This window comes from Chelonia mydas, chromosome 10 (assembly GCF_015237465.2).
Source record: "Chelonia mydas isolate rCheMyd1 chromosome 10, rCheMyd1.pri.v2, whole genome shotgun sequence".
Classification (NCBI taxonomy): Eukaryota; Metazoa; Chordata; order Testudines; family Cheloniidae; genus Chelonia; species Chelonia mydas.
In genome coordinates, this window is record NC_051250.2 from 33,758,034 (window position 1) to 33,778,242 (window position 20,209).

The window sequence follows — 20,209 nt, forward strand, 5'->3', positions numbered from 1 at the left end:
CAGCCAAAGCAGTTCCAGCCCCGTCCTTCTGGTCAGCTGGAGAGTGTGTCTGAGTAATGAGAACTGTGTTCCCCATCACAATCACATCTACAGCCGGTACAACCCTCCCCCTTGGTTGCGAGTTTTCAAACGTGCTTTCCTGACCTCCAGAAGCTCCAGCTGGCTTCTCTTCCCTGCAATAATGAGAGAAGGTCAGGCTGTGCCTATTGCTTATGCTTGTGGTCATTGTCTGTCTCCCTCTTGACCTATTTTGCTTCTCTCTACACAGACCCTATGGTGCAAAAGCATTTGGAAAGTCTCCAGAACCGCTATGGAACTGGTGTGGAACTTGGCCAGCTGGAGAGGCTCACTAATCTTCTGCTGGTGGAAGGCTTGACAGATATTCAGCAGAAAGAGCACGACGTCATGCAGATTGAGGCCACCAAAGGCATGAGAAATGTTGCCAAGAAAATCCCCCTGGAGAAGCTCTTCCTTCCTCTGTCTAAAGTCAGCATTCCTCCTCGAATCTCTGTGACCGTGGGCGTGGCTGGGATCGGCAAAAGCACTTTGGTGAAACTGTTTGTCTGCATGTGGGCCAAAGGGGAGGTCAATAAGGACATCATATTCGTGCTACCTCTCAGCTTCCGGGAACTGAACACTTATGAGAAACTCTCTGCTGAGAGGCTCATCCGGTCAGCATTTCCTCACATCACTGAACCCAGCTTTATCTCCAATGGTACAGCCCGGATTTTACTGATTCTGGATGGCTTGGATGAGTTTAAGACTCCTTTAGATTTTTCCAACACAGTCGTTTGCACGGACCCCAAAAAGGAGATTCAAGTGGATAGTCTGATCACCAATATTATCCGTGGCAACCTGTTCCAGGAAGCTTCCATTTGGGTCACTTCACGGCCCACAGCAGCCAGCCAAATCCCAGGTGGCCTAGTTGACCGGATGACAGAAATACGCGGTTTTGGAGAAGTGGAGATCAAGGACTTCTTCGATCAGATGTTCCTTGAGAACAAAGACTTATCCAATCAAGTCTTGGGTCAGATCAAGGCTAACAGATCTTTGTACACAATGTGTACGGTTCCTGCCTTTTGCTGGATATCTGGCTCCTCAATGGGCTATTTCCTAAAGAACAGCACTGATCAATCCCAAGAAATGACAACTGTTCCAAAGACTTTATCAGAAATCTACTCCTATTACTTTAAAATGGCACTGAGTAGTGACTGGCAGGAGAAACAGAAGGAGACTCCCAGAATAGAACAAGCTATAAACAACAGCAAGAAAATTATTGGTAACCTGGGTCGGCTGGCATTTTATGGTCTGCTCAAGAGAAAGTACGTATTTTACGAACAAGACTTGAAAGCCTATGGCATAGACCTCTCATCACTACAAGGCAGCTTGTGCAGTAGGATGTTACTCAAGGAAGAGATGCAGTTCTCCACTGTCTACTATTTCTCCCATTTAACCCTCCAGGAGTTTTTGGCAGCCACTTATTACTATGCTTCAGCAAAGCGAGCAATATTTGATCTCTTTACTGAGAGCGGGATGTCCTGGCCTAAGTTTGGTTTCCTCAATCACTTTAAGAACGCTGTCCAGAGATCACTGCAGTCAGAGGATGGGCAGCTGGATATCTTTGTGCGCTTTCTCTCTGGCCTTCTCTCCCCACAGGTGAACAAATTGCTGTCTGGTTGGCTCTTGGTGAAGGATGAGCATAACAGCTTCCGAAGCCACATGATCAGCTTTCTCCAGAGCTGCCTGAACACTGACTATGTCATCTCCTCCAGGACCGTGAACATCATGCAGTGCTTGTATGAAGTGCAGCACATGGAGCTGGCCAAGACAGTGGAGGAAGCTATGAAAAACGAGAGCTTGGCTGGGATGTTAACACCAGTGAATTGCTCTGCCCTGGCTTATCTCCTGCAGGTCTCTGAGGTGTGCATGGAGGAGACAAACCTCTCCAACTGCCTCACCTACAATATCTGCAAAAGTCTGCTTTCCCAGCTCCTCTTCTGCAGTAATCTCCGGTAAGTCAGATCTGGGTTTCGTGTAGGGATCGGGACTATTTCCACATTTTTGTGACATGCGGTAGAAAGTAGCAGCTGTTTAAAGGATATGTGGCAATTATTTTATTCAGGACTATTGTCCTGCAAACAGAAATGTACTCTGAGGATGGTATGGGCTTGTGGTACTGAGGCAATATGTGTCATGTTCAGAGCTGGGGGCTGAAAGTCCAGACTCTTGGGGTCTTCTAGTGGAGGGGACTGGAGTAGAAAACCTCTTGAGGTCTCTTCCAGTCCTGTGATTCTATTATTCTATTTTTGGCTCTGCCACTGACCTGCTGCTGTATGACCTTGGGCAAGTCAGTCCAGCTCTGGTCTTCAATTTCTCCACTTGTAAAGGGGAGAGGATACTATCTACTTCACAGGGGTGATGGGAGGCTTGGTTAATCCAGGGTCTATTTCAGGAGTGGGTGAGGTTCTGTGAACTACGATGTGCAGGAGGTCAAACTAGATGATCATGATGGTCCCTTCTGGCCTTAAAGTCTATTAGTCTAATATGTTCAAAATGCCATGTGTTCTTTGGGTGAAAGGAGCTGGAGAAGTGGAAGTGGCAGTGCCAGTATGCCAAACGTTGTGCTGTGTTTGTTATTACCTATGTGTATCAGTGGCTGATGAGCTATCCTGAGATGCTGGTAGTATTGCATTACAGGGGCCACTTAGGAGACCACGGAGTCTGGAACTGGGATTCTTGCTTTGTGGGCTGGTAGAGGTAACAAGACTAAGAGGAGGCAGGTGTCTTTACTTGAACTACTTTCACATTGTACCTTCACCTCTGAGGAGCAAAGGCTAATTCAGTCGCTTTCACTTCATAGTACTTGGCCTCTCTGCTGAGGTTACAATAATAGGTGTCGATTTAATTGGGCGAGGGATGACATGGGCACTTCTCCACTAGGAATTGGACTCAGATCCCCAACTCATTTCACATTGGCCAATGGATAGCCCTTAAAAGACCTTTAGTTACTGCTGGCCTGGATGGATGAGAATCCGCAACTCACAGGTAGAAGATTTTGCATTTCACTCACAGTCCCCATAACAATCCAGAAGTCTATTGGATCTTTATACCATTTGAGGCTGGTTTAGCACCCCCATTAGATAGACATCCCCAAAAGTCAGCTGTTCCTAATATCAGACTTAGCGACAAGTAGACAAAGTAAGACCAGGTGACAAGGACCGGCACTGGCTTCAACACAGTGCATTTTAGTGTTGTGCAGGCCTAGAACATGCATTTAATGTTAATGACATGACCTATGGCAACTACAACCTCGTGCCATCTTACAAGACTTATAAAGAGAGGCCCCTGGGCAGTGCAGAGTCCTGTATCGCTATGTTGGAATAGGCTTTACACTCCTGCCATATCTTTCATTGGAGGAACCCAAAGGACTTAAATGTGATTTTTGCATAAGTGAAGCATCTCCAAGTTTTTAGAGGACATTCTCTGTGGAAGAATAGGGCCTCCTAGAGTTATCCTGGGATGCTGGTAAGTGTGACTGCGTTATCCTAGAGAGAACAGACTCTTCTGGCGCTGTGCATATGGAACGTTCTCTAGTCATGAGGATCAGCAGCGAACAGGCTCTCGGCTCCTTGCTGGGGGATGGTGGGGGAGGTCAGCTTCACTGTGAAAGGCAGCATCTCAAGGAACACGCTACCTCTGACGGGGGTCGCTCTGTGAACTCTTGAGCATGGAAGCTGCACAGATCAGGATCTCTTCATTTTTTCGGAGAGCTCTCACTCTCAGCAGCTCATAATGGACATTTGCTCCTCCTCCTTGTATTATCAAAATGCTTTGTTCTCAGCCGTCTCTTCTGTTTTGCTTTGTTGGCCAGGCTGGACAACAACAAGTTTAAGGACAACGTGATGGAGCTGTTGGGGAGCGTGCTGAGCGTGAAGGATTGTCAGATTCAAAAGATGAGGTACTGGCTAGCGTTCATAAAATATTTTGGGGTGTCACTGCAGTGGCCGTTTGAGCTAAAGGTTCATGAACACTCTAAACATTCACATGATCTAAGCTGTGTTGTGAGATGTGCCCTCAACACAGCATTACGCCATGTGTCTCCGCATGGTCATCCACTCAGGGTGCAGCAGCAGTCAACAAAGAGAGCAGAACAGAGACCATTAGGAAAGGGCGAGAGAATAAAACAGAAAATATCATAATGCCACTGTATAAATCCATGGTACGCCCACACCTTGAATACTGTGGGCAGTTCTGGTCGCCCCATTTCAAAAAAGATACATTAGAATTGGAAAAGGTGCAGAGAAGGGCAATAAAAATGATTAAGGGTATGGAACAGCTTCCATATGAGGAGAGATTAATAAGACTGGGACTTTTCATCATGGAAAAGAGACGACTAATGTGGGGGGATGTGATAGAGGTCTACAAAAGCATGAGAGGTGTGGAGAAAGTGCATAAGGAAGTGTTATTTACTTCTTCTCATAACACAAGCACCAGGGGTCACTCAATGAAATTAATAGGCAGCAGGTTTACAACAAACAAAAGGAAGTATTTCTTCACACAACACACAGTCAGCCTGTGGAACTTGTTGCCAGGGGATGTTGTGAAGGCTAAAAGTATAACTGGGTTAAAAAAAGAATTAGATAAGTTCAAGGAGGACAAGTCCAGCAATGGCTATTAGCCAAGATGGTCACAGATGCAACCCATGGTCTGGATGTCTCTAGGTCTCTTGACTGCCAGAAGTATCTGGCACTGACTGCTGTCAGAGACAGGATACTGGGCTAGATGGACCATTGATCTACATGGCTCCAGTATGGCCATTCTTATGTTTGACTTGCAAGCCCTAGCCACTCACTAGTCATCTTCTCCACACTAAAATTGACCTTCTTGTCTCTCTTAATATTGCTGTAGAGCCCAGTGAGATATGTTCTGGTAGACCAATGCATGCAGGTAACCGCCTAACCCCCGAGAAGTTTGGGTTACCAACCTGCCTCCTAAACTGGTGCTCAATCCCATCTTAACTGACCAGCAAATGCCTCCTCTAACAGGGGGACTTCCAGGGTGGAGGCTCCCCTGCTGGGCAATGCTAATTGACCAAGATGATGATGATGTCATTTGCTGGTATGAGGATGGATGTTTATTGTAATCACAGTCAGTGTGGTGGCTTTGGGAACACACGTTTGTCAAGAGGGGTAGGTGAGCAGGGTAGGTCTCCCACTGCCACGCTGTCTCTCTACACAGCTAATTGCAGTTCATGGGCAGACTTTGACTCTCAAAACTTGTGATCAGTGCCACCTAGATCAGTAATTTTCAGCTAGATGTCAGCCTCTGTCTCTTTCTGAAACCTGCTGCTTGAGCGGCAAATTGTGGCCGAAGGAGGGAAGTGAGGACTGTGATTTGTACTAAGTTTTATTGGAGTTTTGCTCTCCAAATTGCAGTTCCCAGCTCTCTTGGGCCGGGTGGATCTGAAATGTGGAATTAACAAGGAATAGTTCCCGTGGGCTCAGACACTAAAGTGCTGGTGCAGACAGTATGCTTTGCAATGCTGGTGGAGGCTCTCTCTGAGCTCTTCTGAGAAAAGGCATTCATAAAGTAGCCAGGCCACAAGCAGTGCTGATGCCTTCAAAGTCAGCTGTGCAGATAATTCCCCAGTACCTTAACATGGCAGGTTACCGGAGTCTCTCAGGTGAGGTTTGAGGACCTGGGTGGCACAGCCCGAGATGAGGGGTCTGTTACAGGAGTGGGTGGGGGAGGTTCTGTGGCCTGTGATGTGTAGGAGGTCAGACTAGTGGCTCATGATGGTCCCTTCTGGCCCAGATCTCTGAGTCTGCGAGTTATTTGGAATGATAAAGTCGGGTCTGGTTAGTGGCCCATGTCTGAAAACTGTGGGGCAAATGGCTAACCTGTAGGACACTGAGGCTGAGTATTGTGTTCTGCCTAGCACTCTGCACTGCTCCTGATGATAAGTTTGTGGCTCCTTGTTCTCCTGCCCCCTTAGAGCAGGAGACTCTCCCCTCTTTGGGAGCACCGGGCCCCCAGCAAGCAGAGTCTGCCTTTCCCCACCTACCTCTTCCTTCCTCCAGCTCTGTGCCCCTGCCCAGACTCCCTCTCACTTCCACATGAGTCATTGCCTGCCCCAGTGTGGTGCAACACCTTCCCACAGCCCTCCTGGGACCCAGCCAGGGAGAACTGTCAGTCACAGCCGCAGAGCACAGCCAAGGACAGGGATGGCTCGCTGGGGCCATGGGACTCGTTGCAGGAATGAATTCCAGTCCAGCTAGGTCTGTCAACAGCCAGCACCTCTCCCTGCACCTGCCATTGCCCTCAGTCCCCAGATGACATATACCCAGGGATCAACTGGTTTCCAAAGGGTTAACATGATCTTATAATGAACCAATGGAATTGTATTTTTCAAACGTAATATGGTCACCTCCATGTTATAACAGTATTCCTCTTCCATGCAAATTCCTCAGCTGTGTCCTTGGCAGTTTCTGTGGCCGGCAGCGGGCTTGGAGGGATGTAATGGGCTAGGAACTGTATTTGTTCTCCTTAGACTAGATGCTAACTCCTATTTCTTTTCCCGGACAGCTTGGCAGAAAACCAGATCAGTAACAAAGGGGCCAAAGCCCTTGCCAGATCTCTGATGGTCAACAGGAGCCTGACGGTACTTGAGTAAGTTTCGTATATTTCCTAGTTGATGTCGTCCATGCTGTGGGCAAACATGGGTGCCTGCAGTGCACTCGCGCGCCGTCGGCCGTTTCCTTCATGAAAATTGATTAAATAGAATGGGTGACGTCAGCTGACCTTAATTTCTCCACATTGGAGGATGGCTCCTGCCCACCGTAATCAGTTCCCAGAAGAGATGAATGTTGTTGTTGTAGACTGGTGACGAATGAAAGAAATGTCAGCTGCCAAGCTTCTTTTCTCTTTCTGAAATCAGCTGTCACCAAATATCAAAGATTCCACCCCCAAAGCAGCTTGAACACTGAAGTCCAGTAAGAAAGCTCATGTGATGCCCTCTTGTGAAAAAATTAAAGGTTAAAATCCCTTACCTGCTCCCCCCACATTCAGAATGAACGAGCATTGCAGACATCGTGACAAAGATTCACAATGAGGGACCCCAAAAAGTTATTCATCCAGGAAATGTAAGGCAAATGTATGATTCCTTCCTTGGGTGTGAAAAGCTCTCTCTACAGCCTCAGTTTCACAGTTATTTATTTGTGATGTCAGTGATTTTCAATAATAATAGTAGGGGGACACCAAATTTGTGTGAAATATACTCAACTTTTCCATGTAAAGTTATACATCTAGGAACAAAGAACATAGGCCGTACTTATGGGATGGGGGACTCTACCCTGGAAATCAGTGACTCTGAAAGAGATTTGGGGGTCATGGTGGGAATCAGCTGACGATGAGCTCTCAGTGTGATGCTGTTCAGAAAAGAGCTAATGCGATCCTTGAACATATAAACAGGGGAAACTAGAGTAGGAGCAGGGAGGTTATAGTACATCTGTTTGGCACTGGTGCAACCCCTGCTGGAATCCTGTGTCCAGTTCTGGTGTCCCCAGTTCAAGAAGGATGTTGATAACTTGGAGAAGGTACAGAGAAGAGCTGCAAAGATGATTAAAGGACTGGAAAACCTGCCTTACAGTGACAGACTGAACTCCTTGAGTTTAATTAGCTTAACAAAGAGAAGGTAAAGGGGTGACTTGATCACAATCTGTTAAATACCTACTTGGGGAACAAAGAATTGACAATAGGTTCTTCAGTCAAGCAGGCAAAGATCTAACAAGGTCCAATGGCTGGAAGTTGAAGCTAGACAAATTTAAGACTGGAAATAAGGTACACATTTTAACAATGAGGGTAATTAACCAGTGGAACATACCAAGGGTTATGGTGGATTCTCCATCACTGGCAAGTTTTCAATCAAGACTGGATGGTTTTCTAAAAGCTCTGCTCTGGTTCAGACAGGAACTACAGTAATTCAGGGAAGACCTCTGGCCTGTATCCTACAGGAGGTCATACTAGATGATTGCAATGGGCCCATCTGGCCTTAGCTGTGAATCTATGTAATGATGGACAGTTGACTCTTGATTCCTCCCATGGCGACCTATTAAACTGCACTAAAGTCACCCTGAGTTCCAGTAACAGAGGCTAAGCCCCAGTGGCTGAGAAGATCAAGGTTTAAACTGAATGTCCACCCTTAACTCTCCCTTGTCATACCAGTTTTGTTCTTGTCCGGATTTTCTAACTTTAGCTTTTCTTTCTCTCTTTATCCTCGTTTCGCCTTCTCCCCAGCCTTCGCAGTAACGCCATCGGACCCACAGGGGCAAAAGCACTGGCTGATGCACTGAAAATAAACCAAGTCCTACTCTCCCTGAAGTAAGTGCTGTTGGTTTTCTTTCCTTGGCTTCTTCTGAAAGCTAATTCCTAATAGACATAATTGTACGTGCAAGAGACCGCTGTATGGGTGTGAACAGTCTTCATCTCACTGGCTATCAGATGTTCAAATGACTAGACTAGAAAGATTGTGGGTAGTAAACAGCTGCCTTCATCCCAGTATAAGTGCAGTCAGCTTGCAGCAGGTGGCTGTCACAAGTGCAGTAGCCATAGAAACAGTCTCACTTGCAATGTCCAGGAACAATCCTTTCCTGACAGGGCTTTGGCAGAAGCAGACAACTCCTGAGAGTCCATCTGAACTTTACAGGGGACCCAGGAGAAGCCACCTTGGAGATGCTACTTAGTTCTCTCCAGGTGCCCAGCTGTGTGGGGGATGCGCTCACTGAAGCTGCTAGCTCTTTACAGTGATGCTGTGCTTTATGGTGTCGTGTCAAAAGGGCTGTCCAGGCATTAGAAACATTGCATATGGCGTTGGGTTGAAAGGTGCGTCAGAATGGCAGAGGTCTCTAATTGTCATTGCCGTGTGCTAATTCTAGGCTTCCCTGCAGTGAGGGACACAGCAACATCTGTGTTGTGTTCTTGGATTTTCTCTGCTATCCCTTTTCTTTAATAAGATGAGGTCAGGTCCAGGGCAAATTGTCTGTACGTATAAACGTACTGCATACTCGTAAGTAACATTTACACTTTGGCTATGGAACGAGGAGAAACTCAGTGGTTTTGGCTGAGTTGCGCTCTGAGGTTTTGGAGTGGTTGGACTTTTGGGCCCCTGTGAACGGAAATCAAAGGAATTGTTCATGTGATTCCCTAGCAACTGAACCTGTTGAGTTTTGTACTTCATAAGTTATGGATCCAGTGGGCCTGGTGCTCCTCTCAGGGATGCTGGCGTAAATCAGGAATAGGAAGTCAATGAACTTATGCCAGTGAGAAACCAAGGCAGGATCAGAATCAAGCCCAATAGATCTAGGTATTGGCTCAAACCACAAAATTGAGATTTGGATTTTGAATACCCCCTTCCCCAGTCTGAGGTGTGAGGGAGTCAAGCTGAGGAGTTCTGGCTCCAGCCCCGTCTACTTATATCTCCTTACCCTGAACCAACTATCCAGAACTACTTTGAACTCTCCCTCCTCCCCCATTCTCTTTGAAGAAGTCATAGGGCATAACTTAGTACATGGACTGAGGGATTGGGATGGATCTGGTTGGGGCGTACATGCCCCAACGTCTTATTATTGAGTACAATATCTATTGACTTACTGTCTTGTTTATATTTATTGAATTATTCTCCATATTGAGATTCAACTGCTATTTAAAAATCATGATTATGTAAAAAAAATAGGCAGAAAGTTTTAAAACAAACAAGAGGAAGTTTTTCTTCATACAATGCACAGTCAACCTGTGGAACTCATTGCCAGGGGATGTTGTGAAGGCCAAAAGTATAACTGGGTTCAAAAAAGAACTAGATAAGTTCCTGGAGGACAGGTCATAGAATATCAGGGTTGGAAGGGACCTCAGGAGGTCATCTAGTCCAACCGCCTGCTCAAAGCAGGACCAATCCCCAATTTTTGCTCCAGATCCCTAAATGGCCCCCTTGAGGATTGAACTCACAACCCTGGGTTTAGCAGGCCAATGCTCAAACCACTGAGCTATCCCTTCCCCCTCTCTTGGCTATTAGCCAAGAACGATCAGAGACACAACCCCATGTTCTGGGTGTCCTAAACCTCTGACTGCCAGAAGCCGGGACAGAGGATGGATCACAGGATGATTGCCCGGCTCTGTTCATTCCCTCTGATGCACCTTGTACCATCTACTGTCAGAAGAGAGGATACTGGTCTGACCCATTATGGCTGTTCTTATGTTCTTTTATGTTCTTCTGATGGCACTGAAGGGCGGGGAAGAGCAGGAAGCCAGGCAGAAGGAAGACTAGGCAGAGGAGGAAAGGGAGGGATAGAAGTGGCCTATAAGACAATATAAAAAACGAAGGGCCTGATGTCTCAGTTACCCTCAGGCTGCTTTACCCCGCTCTGGCAGTGTGAGGGCCACCAGGTGCAGGCAGATGTGTAAAGTGGATGTCCGTGTAATCTTCAGCCACTTTAAGGACTCTTTACCATGTGGCGTGGTGTGGTGGAGTGGTGTGGTGTGAAGGAACGTGTGACTCAACCCCAGCACCTTAAACACAAGGGAGGGAGACGAGAAAGGGCAAGAGGTGTCTGGAAGAGATAGGCTTCTAAGGGGGCAGGAGGCAGTCCCAAACAGCAGGGGCTGGGGGCAAGACTCAGGAGGCGCACTAGGAAAAGAACAGCACAGGAAGTTCAGGCACATGGGGGTTCATTCTTTTATACCATTGCCTCTGGCCTCAGGAGACGGCATGGCTAATATGAGACAGGCTGGGACAGTATGTGGCTGCATTCTGCTCTAATTCCCAGTTTTTCCACAATAATTGTGTTGTGTTATCTCTGCAGCCTCCAGAATAACGTGATCAAGGAAGATGGTGCTAAATTCCTGGCTGAGGCCCTTTTAACCAACCACAAGCTGACAACTTTGCAGTGAGTGATTCTAACACCCAAGCTCCCCTATGGTTTGCTGTCTGCTCCTTTCCGCGGCCATCTGCAAGGGCAGCGCTGTGGTCACAGCAGCCTGCTGCTAATTCCCCCTCTTGGCTTGGCCTCCTCGTCAGGGCCATCTGAAAGCACAAGCAGATGAGCCATTGTCCTCTGCCCCACACTGACTGTTTTCCGTGTCTCTACTCAGACACTTAATCATGTCTTTGAACTCCACTAAACACGGTTCCTCCTCCATTGCCCAGGCTCCAGTCACAAGGGTGCCACCATTTCACACAAGGAAGCCTGCACTGCTCACATCACAGCTGGCTTCCATCTTACAAGAACCACATTCCTGCAAACCCATTCGCCTACAATGCGCTAAATGTACTGCAATTGCTGTTCCCAAAAGTGGGCAGAGGCCAAGTGTGGAGAGAGATGCTCTTCTGTTCAAGGAGCAGGAGGGGGCAGGACAGAGCCGATCTGAAGGAAACATGATAGATGGTGGGGTGGACCCTGAGGAAGATGGTGCCTGGCTTGTTTGCCTGGTTCATACCCAGTCTGTCTTATTTATTCTAACCATTAAGAAGATAAAGCTAAGTGCAAACTACTACAATTAGGAAGCAAAAATGAAATGCAAAGCTACAAAATGGGGAATAACTGACTAGGTGGTAGTACTGCTGAAAAGGATCTGGGGGTTAGAGTAGATCACAAATTGAATGTGAGTCAACAATGTGATGCAAATGCAAAAAAATGCTCATATGTCTCTGGGGTGTATTAACAGGAATGTTATATTTAAGACATGGGAGGTAACTGTCCTGCTGTACTCAGCACTGGTGAGGCCTCAGCTGGATACTGTGTCCAGTTCTGGTTGCCTCACTTTACGAAAGATGTGAACAAACTGGAGAGAGTCCAGAGGAGAGCAACCAAAAGGATAAAAGGCTTAGAAAACCTGACCTATAAGGAAAGGTTTAAAAAATCTGGACAAGTTTAGTCTTGAGGAAAGACAGAGGGGGGACCTGATAATAGTCTTCAAATACATGAGGAGCTGTTAAAAACAGAACTATGATGAATTGTTCTCCATGTCCACTGAAGGCAGGACAAGAACTAATGTGCTTAATTGGCAGCAAGGGAGATTTAGGTTAGATATTGGGGAAAATGTTTTGACTGTAAGGACAGTTAAGCACTGGAACAGGCTTCCAAGGGAGGTTGTGGAATCTCCATCACTGGAGGTTTTTCAGAACAGGTTGGACAAACACCTGTCAGGGATGGTCTAGGTTTACTTGGTCCTGCCATAGTGCAGGGGCTGGACTAGATGACCTCTCAAGGTCCCTACCAGCCCTACCTTGCTATGATTTTAGGTCAGGTCGAATAGGGCATGTAACAGAGTGTGATGTCAAGTGTGATGCTAGATTGGCAAGGATTTGCCTTGATGATGATGATGATGTCTGTCAATATGGTAATGGCTGATAACAACATGATCATGGCTGTTACTTGATGTGACCAGGCCAGCTAGTCTGCCATCCTCCACTCTGATGGAAAAGTCCACCCACCAGCTTACCTGGGGCAGCTATCCAGAGAGAATTTGAGGATCTAGGTCTAGTAGAGCAAGATAAGAGATGGGATGAAGGTATAAATAGCAAAAGAGTGAGCACCAAAGCTACCTGTGTGCATTAGGGGAGTACAAAATATACAGAGGCAGAAGTGCCTCAGCCAGAAATGGGAGACCTCAAGTGAGAAGAAGGAAGTTAAAGTGTGTTATTGATGGAGAGCTGACTCCCTCTTTTTGAAGTTTATGGGTGATTCTGTCTTCTTCACAGCCTTCAGAAGAACTCCATTGGGCCCCAAGGTGCAAAGAAAATAGCAGAAGCACTGAAGCAGAACGGGAATCTCAGGGAACTGATGTAAGGATTGACAGAGAGGTTACAAGTTAATAGAGAGATGAACACTGATTGAGGTTGACACTAACTTCTGAGTCCCCTTAGGATCTGTCCCTACCTATTATGACATGGTGTACAAGAAAGGCCAGATATTGCCACCCCTATTCCATGGGTGGTCCCATTGAAATCAGGGGGATTTCTCATGGAGGGATGGACTGACTGTTCATTGTGGCTCAGAATGGCAGAATCTGGCCCGAAGTGCATTGGGCTCAACGGTTGCTTTATGTGCATAGGGTGGGAGGTCAGGGAGTCATTTCATAAGCATGGAAGGAATGTTTATGCTCACCAGTTTCCGTGTGATGTATCTTGTAGTAGATCAGCAGGGATATGATAGAGACACTGACGTCAGTGCAAGTGCTGCACCCTATATACCGCTTCATGAGTGCGGATGGATGTGTGGCTGTTACCACAGGGACACGAGTGGGGCGGGAAGGTAGTGTGTGGTAACAGCCAGCCAGGGACAGGAAATCCCACCAGACTCCCCTGGCAGGGTTTCCTGTGCATTCTTCATTGGGAGGCCAGGGTTTGACCTCTGCTCATCCCCTGCTCGCTGTCGAGTGCCTTCCTGCAGCAAGCATGTGGCCCCAAAACCCTATGGACACCTTGAGACTGGAAGGGATATCTGGGCTCTCTATGGGCACAAGGCCATCCACGCAGACCATCTGGGGCCGTGCAGCAGCTCGGGTGCTCGGCTGCTATAGCCTTGCTTCCTGACTGCCCGGCTGCTTGGCAGCCGTGTTGGCAGGATTCCTGTTAAAGGGGAGAGGGGCTCCCACTGTGGAGGGGGCAGCTGGCTGTATTATATCTCCGGAGGAATCTCTATTGGGTGTCCGGGGGGAAGAGATGCATCTCTCACTCCTTTCTCCAGTGTAGGTACCAAACTAGACAGGCCCCTTTTGGAGAGGTTTGTCCCTGTGCGGTACTGGGACAAAACCAGATGTGGTTTTCTCCAATGTAGGATGGGGGACGCCACTCAGCACCCTGCGGCTCTTAAAAATGGCTTCTGCCCAGGCAGTGTGACCTCACATCTACTGTCCTGCCGGCAGGGGCAGGATCATGTTGGCGGGGATGGGGTCATGCTGTTCCTGGAAGTACCAGAATGTCTGGTATTCTGGAAACGGGCAAGTGGCCACCTTACTCCAGTGTACCCACTGCCTGCCCTATCCCCCCAGCATGCCTCACTGGGAAGAGCCACACCTCCATGGCCCCTTTTCCAGCACGGGGAGGGAGAGACCTGTTTGAAGGGGATCCTCTGCATGCCGATCAGAAGGGTACAGTCTGGCCACACTTGTTCTTATGTTAATAACGTACCCTGGAGAGGGCCTGGACACACCCATTGCTGGAAGTACAGCAGCTGTGCCCCCAGAAATACGAACCACCGTAGTCAGGGAACACAAATCAGACAAGCACTAGAGCTAAACACATGTCTGAGGTCGTGCTTTGCAGCTCCCTGGAAAGCTTCCCTTCCAAGAGCATTTCTATGAAAAGCCAAACTAGGGAAGGAACAGGTTAAAGAATGTTCAGATCGATCAGCTGTATTAAACTTGGCAGGGCCTGGTGAAATTCATCTTAGGGTACTTAAGGAACTAGCTGAAGCAATCTTGGAATTGTTAGAGATTATATTGGCGAACTCATGGAGGATGGGTGAGGTCCCAGAGGACTGGAGAAGGGCAAACACAGTGCTGGTCTTTAGAAAGGGGGACAAAGAGGATCTAAGTTTCCTGTAAGCTAAATAAGCTGCTGGCCATGCAGGCTGGGCAGGCGCTCAGGGAACCTGTCCAGCTGGGACCTGCTGTGGCTGGGGGAGGGGCGCCCCTTCCCCAGCCCCAGCCTAGCCTGGCCCCAACCTTCTGCGGCTGGGGGAAGGGTGCCCAGAGGCGCTGACTTCCCCTTCAGCCAGGGGGGTGCTTGATCCCCTGCTCCCTCCCAGGTCCCGCCCCACCTCTTCCTGCCCCGTCCCACCTCTGCCCCGCCTCCTCCCCCAAGTGCGCCCCATCCCTGCTCTTCCTCCCCCTCCCGGAGCTTCCTACATGCTGCAAAACAGCTGTTCATAGAGGGCAGGAGGCACTGGGAGGGAGGGGGAGCTTGGCTGCCAGTGGTTAATTTTTCTCTGTGCGTGCTCCAGCCCTGGAGACCCACGAAGTCGGTGCCTATGGGGACACCCTTCCCCCGCCCCCAACCCAGCCCCGGCATGGACCTGCTGCAGATGGGGGAGAGGCGCCTCTCCCCACCCCCACCCCAGGTGCTGCTGTGGGGAGAGAGAGCTAGGTGGAGTCCTCTCTCCCCACCGTAGCCCCAGAGCACCCTCCTGCACCCCAAACCCCTTATCCCCAGCCCCACACCCCAGCTGGAGCCCTCACCCTATGCACCTCAACCCTCTGCCCCAGCTCTGAGCCCAGCCTCACCCCAGAGCCCGCACCCCCAGCCAGAGCCCTCACACCCCTGCATCCCAACCCTCTGGCCCAGCTCTGAGCCCCCCCCCCACCACACACACACACACACTCCAAACCCCTCGGCCCCACCCCCACCACATGAATTTTGTTCTGTGCACCAATATGAAGGTGATGTGTCACACATCATCTCCATATTGGTGCACATAACAAAATTCATTCCACACATGGGCGGGGAAAATGAGAGGGAACACTGAAGAGGACCCAGGGATTTATAGAGCAACCTGAAATCAATACCTGGAAAGAAACTGGAGCAAATTATTAAACAAGAAAAAATTATACCAGACCAGCCTAATTTCCTTCAATAGGGTTACTCGTGGACTAGTGGATGCAGGGAAGTAGTAGATGTGATATACCCTGATTTTTAGTAAGGCTTTTGGATACAGTCCCTCATGACAGTCTCATAACAAACAGGGGAAATGCGGTCTAGATGAATTTACTATAAGGTGGGTGCACAACTGATTGAAAGACGGTACTCAGAGAGTAATTATCTGTGGTTCGCTGTGCAACTGGGAGGGCGTATCTAGTGTGGTCCTGCAGGGGTCAGTCCTGGGTCTGGTGCTATTCAATATTGAAATTAATGATAGAGTGGAGAGGATGCTTATCAAATTTGCAGATGACACCAAGCTCGGAGGGGTTGCAAGCACTTTGGAGGCCAGGATTAGAATTCAAAACAACCTTGACAAATCAGAGAATTGGTCTGAAATCAACAAAGTGAAATTTAATAATGACAAGTGCAAAGTTCTACACTTCGGAAGCAAAAATCAACTGCAGAACTACAAAACGGGGAATAACTGACTTGGCAGGAGTACTGCTGAAAAGGATCTTGGGGTTATAGTGGATCACAAATAGAATGAGTAAACAAAGTGATGCAGTTGCAGAAGGCTAATATTATTCTAGGCGCATTACCAGGAATGTCTTGTATAAGACACAGAGATAATTACCCCACTCTGCTCAGCACTGGTGAGGCCTCAGCTGGATACTGTGTCCAGTCCTGGATGCCTCACTTTAGGAAAGATGTGGACAAACTGGAGAGAGTCCAGAGGCGAGCAACAAAAATGCCACAAGGTTTAGAAACCCTGACCTATGAGGAAAGGTTTAGTCTTGAAAAAAGAAAACTATGGGGGGATCGGATAACAGTCTTCAAATATGATGAGGTCTGTTCTAAAGAGGCCACTGATCAATTGTTCTCCGTGTCCACTGAAGGTAGGACCAGATGTAATGGGCTTAATTGGCAGCAAGGGAGATTTAGGTTAGATAGTAGGAAAAGCTTTCTAGCCATAAGGATAGTTAAGCTCTGGAACAGGCTTCCGAGGGAGGTTGCGGAACCCTATCACTGGAGGTTTTTCAGAACAGGTTGGACAGACACCTGTCAGGAAGGTGTAGGTTTACTTTGTCCTGCCTCTGCACAAGGGGCTGGACTTGATGACCTCTTGAGGGACCTCCCTACGGAGGGAGGGATAGCTCAGTGGTTTGAGCATTGGCCTGCTAAACCCAGGGTTGTGAGTTCAATTCTTGAGGGGGCCATTTAGGGATCTGGGGCAAAAATTGGGGATTGGTCCTGCTTTGAGCAGGGGGTTGGACAAGATGACCTCCTTAGGTCCCTTCCAACCCTGATATTCTATGATTCTCTTAAAAGGGCTGATCTCCCAGGGATGGGCAGAAGGGTGTTGCCTTTGGAGTGCTTTCAGCTTTGAAATGAACTTTCTCCGACATTCTGCCAAGGTGCAAGTGTGGAAACAATTTAGGAAGCCGTGCAAGAGGCGTTTATTTGCTCCGTCTTTTTCTTATGTGGGCCTGTAGCCAGATAGCATTTGCCCTGCCAGTGGGTGAGGGTGCAGAAGGAACAGCTGCTGATTTATGCCAGCGGTTAGCATCGATTCACTTTAATCTCTCAGCCACGCCCAGGTAATGCAGCAATGGGCACAATATAAATCAGAAGAGCGCCCCAAGTTCCCCTGAGTAGGTGGGCAAGGGCTCACAGAGCAAACATTCCACACACCCCACCAGTACGGGTTGGGATCACCACATGCCACAGGCTGACAGGGACACAGTGTCACTGAATGGGCAATTGATCTTTGAGCTTGAGCAGACACAGCTTTTCTCTGTGGATGGGCGAGGTCTCCATTGCTCTGGCTTGCATTGTAAATGTATTTGGTGCCTGTGGCTGTTCCTTTACCAGGTCAGTTTTCTACTGTCATTTTGTCCTGTGTTGGGATGGGGTGATCAGATGCAGAATCCAGATGGAGATGTTCGTATTGCTGCTAAAGTGCTGGGCCTTGTTGCCCACCTAGCTCCTCCTTTCCCGGGATGTGACTGGCCTGCTGGGGACTCGGCCCTGGCACGTCATTGCGGAACACTCACTTTTCCCGTTGTGAGACTTGGCAGCTGTGAGGAAACCAAGCCACCCCCTCACTAGGGGGCCAAGGTGGGGGCTGGCTTTTCTCAGGCTGATTGGGATCCCCTGCCTCTGGGCTCTGACTGCAATTTCACAGCTGCTAATGGCTGATCTCCCTTTCCTTTCTCACAGCCTCTCCAGTAACTGTGTGGGGGACACTGGCTCTGTAGCCTTGGCCGAAGCTCTGAGAGTGAATCACAGTCTCACAACCCTGGAGTAAGTCCCTTGCCACTCAAGTGCCTGGAGCACCCCTGATGCATTGTTCTTTGCTGCCAAGGGGTGCTTGTTAATGCTCCACCGCTCAGCTCTCCCAAGGGCAGAGTCGTGATCCAAAGTGATCTGGGGTTGCCTCCTACCCCATCCTTGTCTGTTCCCCCAACTCATGTCCGTGGAAAGCAGAAGGGGCCTTTGTGGGGAAGGGGCTGGTAGGTTCCTTTGGGAAAATTTCCCATTGATGATCTGCAGGGCAGAGGGGAATGGCTAGGGGTGTGATGGCCTCGTGCATTTTTTGTGGGGATCAGTTCCAGGGGGTCTCCCAGGAAGTCTTGGTATCTTCAGAGGAGGGTAGAAGGAGGAAGATCCAGCAAAGAAGACAGGAGGACTGGGAGTGGCATAAGGAGCCTTGGCTTTCCCCGTTGCAACCAGCCCTCGTCTGTTGTGCCCAGAGTTATTTCCCTGCTAGAGGTTTGGTGGCCTGTGGGAAATGAGTTGCTGTCCACTGTCTGCTTCCTCATGGGCTCCATCACAAAACTTCTCCACCCTGGTTAGGAGTCTCAGCAGAGGGGCCGCAGACTGACTCGCCTTAGAAACCAAGCAGCCCTCTGCCCCAACAGACGCGCTCCTTCCTGCTCAGGACTGGGGCAGGGTAACCTGTCACCATGGGCAGGGCGCGCCTGCTGCTCTTGCCTGTACTGTCCCTGTCCCGGGGGCAAATGGAAGACTTTTGTCTTCTCAGTCTGGCACCTTTCACCGGGAGCACGTGCCCTTTCTGTGCCAAGAGGGGGACCTCAGCGCGCTCCTCCCTCCAGTGCAGCAGGGTGCACCCCCTCTCCCAGCTCTCCCAGGACTGCCTGCTGGGGCTCTGGCTGAACTTTCCCCACCTCTTTTCCTTTTTGCGCTCCCCGTGTGTGGCCCCACACAGTCCAGGGGCCTCCTAGCCAGCCGTCTCTTGAGGGGTGTCTGTCAGTCCCAGAAGAGGAAGCTGGACAGGCATGTGCCCTGCACCTATTTTTTGGCCTCTACCTACCTCCTGTCTCCAAGCAGAGCTCCTCTGGGTGGCATCCACTGGCTCTTGGGACTCCTTTGGGGAGCTGGGAGCATTGTCTGGGGCTCTCTGCTTGGTGTCCTCAGCCGCCTCATTCTGAACCTGTGACCCTCACTCCTGCTCCTGCTTTCTCTTTGGTATCCCCACTGCTTAGCTGATTGCTGGCTCTGTGGCCCCTCCTCCATTGGTGGGGGGGCGGGGTTTTTGCTTTGGCGGGCTTTGTCGACCTGTCCAGGATTTCCAACAGGCTGGCACGTTTTGCCATGATGAATTCACTCTTAACCACACAAGGTGAACTCATCCAGTGCTGGGCTGGTACGAAGGCCCACTGCATCGTTCGTGTGGTGACACTCTGCTGTATCTCTTTGTGTTTTAGCCTCCAGAGTAATTCGATCAGTAACGCGGGGGTCACGGCACTGATAGGAGCGCTGTGCTCCAACCGGGGCCTCATCAGCCTCAAGTAAGTCTTGGTCTCAGCTCTCCCCTCTTCCCGACACTGCCCCACTCAGATCGCGAACACATAAGCTGGCTGGCCATCTGGCCATGTTGTCACCACAAGAATTGTGTCGTTCGGCGCAGCACCTTCCAGGTCTCTCTGGCAGTAATCTTGTTTTTTGCACTAGCTACAGCATGCGTTCCTTGCTACTGAAGCACGGCCCCCCACCCTGCAGCTCCTGGGCGAATGGGACCAGTATCCGGGGGTGGGGGGTGAGGGGAGGCCCAGGGGGGCAACGGGTTTGCACCCAGCTAATTGGTCTGGATCCCAATTTGGTGGGTGTCACCTCTTCATACAGCTGAGCTTCTCTTCTAACTCGGTTTGTTTTTTCCTTGTGAAATGGATCAGCTCAGCTGTGCTTTTTCTAATCCTGCTGCTAGCAGGAAACCATTGCAAGCCAAAGAAGGTAAATGGGCGGGGGGAGGGGGAGTCTCCTTGGCCTAGGGTTACCATATTTCAGGTTCCCAAAAAGAGGACGCTGCCGGGTGTGGGGGAGAGCTAGAGGGGCTGTATGGGGGGGTATTTGGGGGGTGCCGGAGTGGTGTGTGTGTGTGTGTGTGTGTGTGTGTGTGTGTACTGGGACAGGAGAGGGTATTTGGGGGGTGCTGGAGGGAGTATTTGGGGGGTGCCAGAGGGGTGTGTGTGTGTGTACTGGGATGGGAGGGGGTGCGGGGTGCTGGAAGAATGTGTTTTTGTATTGTGAGGAGGTACTTGGGGGGTGCTGGAGGGG

General features: G+C 49.4%; 1 protein-coding gene across 8 annotated transcripts in view; it reads left to right on the forward strand.

Moving 5' to 3' along the window:
- The window catches only part of NLRC3 (NLR family CARD domain containing 3), a 74,377-nt gene that overhangs the window by 35,602 nt on the left and 18,566 nt on the right, over nt 1-20,209 (forward strand). For 6 of the 8 annotated variants that reach the window (XM_027834045.3, XM_037911007.2, XM_043523804.1 and 3 more), the window contains 8 exons: nt 269-2,012; nt 3,872-3,958; nt 6,586-6,669; nt 8,296-8,379; nt 10,854-10,937; nt 12,752-12,835; nt 17,852-17,935; nt 19,360-19,443. In XM_027834045.3, coding sequence (XP_027689846.2) covers nt 269-2,012; nt 3,872-3,958; nt 6,586-6,669; nt 8,296-8,379; nt 10,854-10,937; nt 12,752-12,835; nt 17,852-17,935; nt 19,360-19,443 — 2,335 coding nt within the window. The remainder of the gene's footprint in view (nt 1-268; nt 2,013-3,871; nt 3,959-6,585; nt 6,670-8,295; nt 8,380-10,853; nt 10,938-12,751; nt 12,836-17,851; nt 17,936-19,359; nt 19,444-20,209) is intronic. The other 2 variants (XM_037911004.2, XM_043523803.1) reach the window with 1 other exon arrangement.